General features: G+C 46.6%; 1 protein-coding gene across 1 annotated transcript in view; it reads left to right on the forward strand.

The window, feature by feature from the left end:
* The window catches only part of LOC123972423 (tripartite motif-containing protein 16-like), a 4394-nt gene extending 2785 nt beyond the window's left edge, over nucleotides 1-1609 (forward strand). The window contains exon 3 of the mRNA XM_046051925.1: nucleotides 7-1609. Within this exon, the coding sequence (XP_045907881.1) occupies nucleotides 7-1418 (1412 nt within the window). The 3' untranslated portion in view covers nucleotides 1419-1609. The remainder of the gene's footprint in view (nucleotides 1-6) is intronic.
* The last annotated feature ends 3081 nt before the right edge of the window (nucleotides 1610-4690 follow it).

Here is a 4690-nt window from a genome sequence, read left to right on the forward strand (position 1 = left end):
TCCAAGCTGCTCCTGCTGATCACTGCTATGCTGGACCTGAAGATGTGGCCTGTGATGTCTGCACTGGGAGAAAACTGAAAGCCCTCAAGTCCTGTCTGCTCTGTCTGGTCTCTTACTGTGAGAAACACCTGCAGCCTCACTTTGAATCTCCTGCCTTTGAGAAACACAAGCTGGTGGAGCCCCTCAAGAAGCTCCAGGAGAACATCTGCTCTCGTCATGATGAGGTGATGAAGATGTTCTGCCGTACTGATCAGCAGAGTATCTGTTATCTCTGCTCTGTGGATGAACATAAAGGCCACGACACAGTCTCAGCTGCAGCAGAAAGGACCGAGAGGCAGAGACAGCTCGAGGTGAGTCGACAAAACATCCAGCAGAGAATCCAGGACAGAGAGAAAGATGTGAAGGTGCTTCAACAGAAGGTGGAGGCTATCAATCGCTCTGCTGATGAAGCAGTGGAGGACAGTGAGAAGATCTTCACCGAGCTGATCCGTCTCATGGAGAAAAGACGCTCTGATGTGAAGCAGCAGGTCAGATCCCAGCAGGAAACTGAAGTGAGTCGAGTCAAAGAGCTTCAGGAGAAGCTGGAGCAGGAGATCACTGAGCTGAAGAGGAAAGACGCTGAGCTGAAGCAGCTCTCACACACAGAGGATCACAACCGGTTTCTACACAACTACCCCTCAGTGTCAGCACTCAGTGAATCTACAGACTCATCCAGCATCAACATCCGTCCTCTGCGCTACTTTGAAGATGTGACAGCGGCTGTGTCAGAAGTCAGAGACAAACTACAGGACGCTCTGAGTGAGAAATGGACAGACATCTCACTGACAGGGAGAAAAGTGGATGTTTTACTGCCACAGCAACTGAGGACCAGAGAGGAATTCTTACAGTATGCATGTCAAATCACACTGGATATAAACACAGCACACCCATGGATGATGTTATCTAAGGGGAACCGTAAAGTAACACATATGAGAAATGACTATTTCTCGCATTATGATTCCTCAACTAAATTCATTCACAATGCTCAGGTCCTGAGTAGAGAGAGTCTGACTGGATGTTGTTACTGGGAGGTGGAGTGGGATGCACTTGTCACAATAGCTGTTGCATACAAGGATATAAGCAGATCAGGGAGTTATAAAGAATGTGCATTTGGACACAATGCAAAGTCTTGGGCATTATATTGTCTTGCTAAATATGAATTTAGACATAACGATATCAATACCCCAATCTCAGGTAAGCGGTCCCACAAAGTAGGAGTGTTCCTGGATCACAAGGCAGGTACTCTGTCCTTTTACAACGTGGATGAAACCATGACTCTCCTCCACAGAATTCAGACCACATTCACTCAGCCTCTCTATGCTGGACTTGGTCTTCATTTTTCTGGAGGAGACAATGCCGAGTTGTGCGAGCTGAAGTAGACAGGACTTTGTCAGTGGCAGTGGGTTCGATTCTGTGTTTTGATTTTGAATTTTGTTGTTTGCTTCATGTTCCTGTGTTGCATGTCTATTAAGTTGTGTTGTCGCCATTGTACTTTCTGTTGAGATTTGAGTTTCTGTAGATGGCACACCCATGATGGCAATTACTGTCATAAATGTAATGCAATACTGAAGATAAATGTATGTAGTTTTAATCATTAGTGCAGTTAGTCTGAAATACAGATAACAGAAACATATTTTTTCATTGTAATCTGCCGTTATATTGCTGCACAATTTGTTGCTGTAAATTTTGCTATGCTTCCCATAACGATATCTCTATTTTATATTGAAAAGTGAAGTAAATGAAAGAAAATCAATACCATCCATCCATCCATCCATCCATCGTCAACCGCTTATCCTGCGTCCAGGGTTGCGGGGGACTGGAGCCAATCCCAGCTGACATCGGGCGAAAGGCGGGGTACACCCTGGACAGGTCGCCAGTCCATCGCAGAATGTGTCAATACTGTTTAAGTAATTTAAACTGTAGTGTTATTGTAATCATTGCTATCGTTATCAATAAGAAAGAACAGATAAGTTGATTATTGTGTGGGTGAAGTGAACATGTACATACAAACACTTTAATATTTAAATCAAACACTCAAAAGCTGCAAAAGAACAAAAACAGACCACTTCCCTTTGAAACACAAGCGCATTCTGCAGCAGTCTAACAGAAGTTAATTGAAGTTAATTTGTTAACTTATAGGTTCGGTAGCGGGGCCACGCCTCAACCACACCTCCAATCACCTGTCAAGGCTACATATACCGCTCCGCTCAGCCTGCCCCGCTTGTTTTATATCTCCAGTTCTCCAACGAGATAGCCCTGACTCCCTGTAGCTCTCAGGCCCCCTCAGTCAGCGAGGTCAGGAAATCTAGGACATCGCGGGAGTCGGCATCGACACCTACTTTCCTCTTCCTGTGACAAACACCGGCGCGGCCATCTCTTCTGCCACAAACGGAGCCCGACATTAGAGACTGGACCGTCGCCCGCCTCCAACGGGAAAGGCATTCCCTCCAACTGAAACATAGCCTCCAGCAAAACTCAGGCAACAACAAACACCAAGCCTTGTGCGCTTCCGGGTCTCCGCCAGGGTTGGCCACAGCCAGTGGCATCACGCATGACATCACAGAGCCTTGACTGCCACAGCTTGCATCTCCGGCTCCCCCTGGCGGGGATCAGGTCGTGTTTCCCCATGTGCCTGCTCCCTCTGTGTCTGACACGTCTCAGGCAATCTCTGCCTTCTTTTCATCCACGTGTTCGCAGGCTGCAGTCACCTCTCGTGCACACACATCCTTTCATCCATCATCCCTTCCTTCCGCTGTTTGCAGCAATACGGCTTCTGCTCCTCTCTCTCTCCAAGCAGTCAACGCAGCAATTCAAGAGCCGCTCACAACTCAATGGGCCTCACCCGAATCGGCGATCCTCAGCTTTGTCCTTCATTTCCAACTGGTCTGTCCTTGACCCACCCACCCCCACTCCCTTCCTTCCCCACTCCCTTCCTTCCCTAACACCCAAAGGAACCCACTTTACAGCCACACGCTCACCATTCACTTCAGACCGTCTCAGCCTCTGCATCCTTCCATACGTTAAGGATACATGTCCCCAGCGATTAACTTAACTCGAGATCCATGTTCCTGACGGCCTTTTCTTGAAGTGTCAGTATTAGTAGATGTCATCTACTTTAATCCTTCCAACCATCCCTGTCACCATCCGCACCTCCAACCAAGGGTGGACTGGCACAATAATTCTGGTCAGGCATTTCACACACAAACGCTAAAACATATGGCCACGTGCACATCCTATGTGCTAGGTAGATTAATTAATTAATTTGCTATATTATCGCGGTTGCTGGTCAAGTGGATAATTAACGGGAGGCCAAACAGCCCTCAGGCCACCAGTAAATCCTGACCCTCCGGGTGGCCAATCCGTTAGTGCCTCCATCTCTCTTATCTTCACACTTCGAAGAAGTAAATGGATCAGCTAGGAGTCTCCTTCCGCCTCAACTAAGCTCCTACGAGCCACGAATCAAATGCATCGGCTCCAGGTACGCCACAAGGCATCACCACAACACCTACTTTTCTTACAGAAACAGGAAATGGTCACTCGATTCTGGTTCCATAAACATGGAATAGAATCATTTGCATTTTAGGCATATCCCCCTTTTTTCCTCACGAAACACCGCAGCGTTCACCGTTTCTCACCCGCCACGCCACCATCTCACATCATCCCTAGGCCCGCAGACTCACGTCTTTCTGTTAATGTCCCCATGCTAAAGGGAACTGACAAACAGGGCAGGCCAGTTTTCATCAAGCTGGCACGATGGTCTGCATTAAACACCGGGGCTGCACTCTTGCACTGCAAGAGTGTCTGCTCCTTCTGCGTAGCAGCACTATTCAATCACAACAGCAGACAGCAGAGTCCAGCTTTCTTCATCAGCACTCATGAACTTACCTCGTCGTCACAGCCGCCCTCTTTGGGGGTTTTAAGGGTCTAGCGAGTCCACACTCATCCACTCAGATAACACTACAGTCGTAGAGATTCCACACAGTCGATCCCATTCCTCTGTCAGAACCTCACTCCTTTGCAGACTCATGAATACCGCTATACATCGGTTCATCCTCAGGGCAGCTCACATTCCTGCCACCACAGGACCATTAGCAAACCATCGTCTCGTCTCTAAATCACACATTGTTGTGGCGTGGTCCTTGCTTGTGAAACAAAAGTGTTGTATTGAATTTAACCCTATGCATTAAATGAAAGTGAAAACTGATTCTAGAGTCTCTGTTAATTGATGGTTTTGTGTCCACACCTCAGGAATGAGTGACAATAGCTATTAGAATTTTTGTAGCCGGACATCGTCACCTGGAGTAGTCCAGGTTTATTTAAAAAGTTTCATTTTCTCATGCTTTAACCTCTCTAAAATCCTATAACCTCTTTTATTCCTTTTATTTCACCAGAAGTAGCTTTGAGATTGGAAAAATCTTTTTATTCCACCCTTATTACCTCTCTGACAGGATCACATACAGTTCTGTATCAGAATTTAAAATAAAGTCCTGGAAGTCTGGACAACGTTTGGCTGCTAGGCGTGAGTTCATACTGAATGGGTCATAGGTTTGGAGAGATATATTGAACCAGTGATATGGTATTTTACTTTTGCAGCACCTTTTGTCCACTTGTGTGCTGTTCTCTTCTCTTTGCATACCACTACTTATTCAAG

This window comes from Micropterus dolomieu, linkage group LG06 (assembly GCF_021292245.1).
Source record: "Micropterus dolomieu isolate WLL.071019.BEF.003 ecotype Adirondacks linkage group LG06, ASM2129224v1, whole genome shotgun sequence".
NCBI classification, from domain to species: domain Eukaryota; kingdom Metazoa; phylum Chordata; class Actinopteri; order Centrarchiformes; family Centrarchidae; genus Micropterus; species Micropterus dolomieu.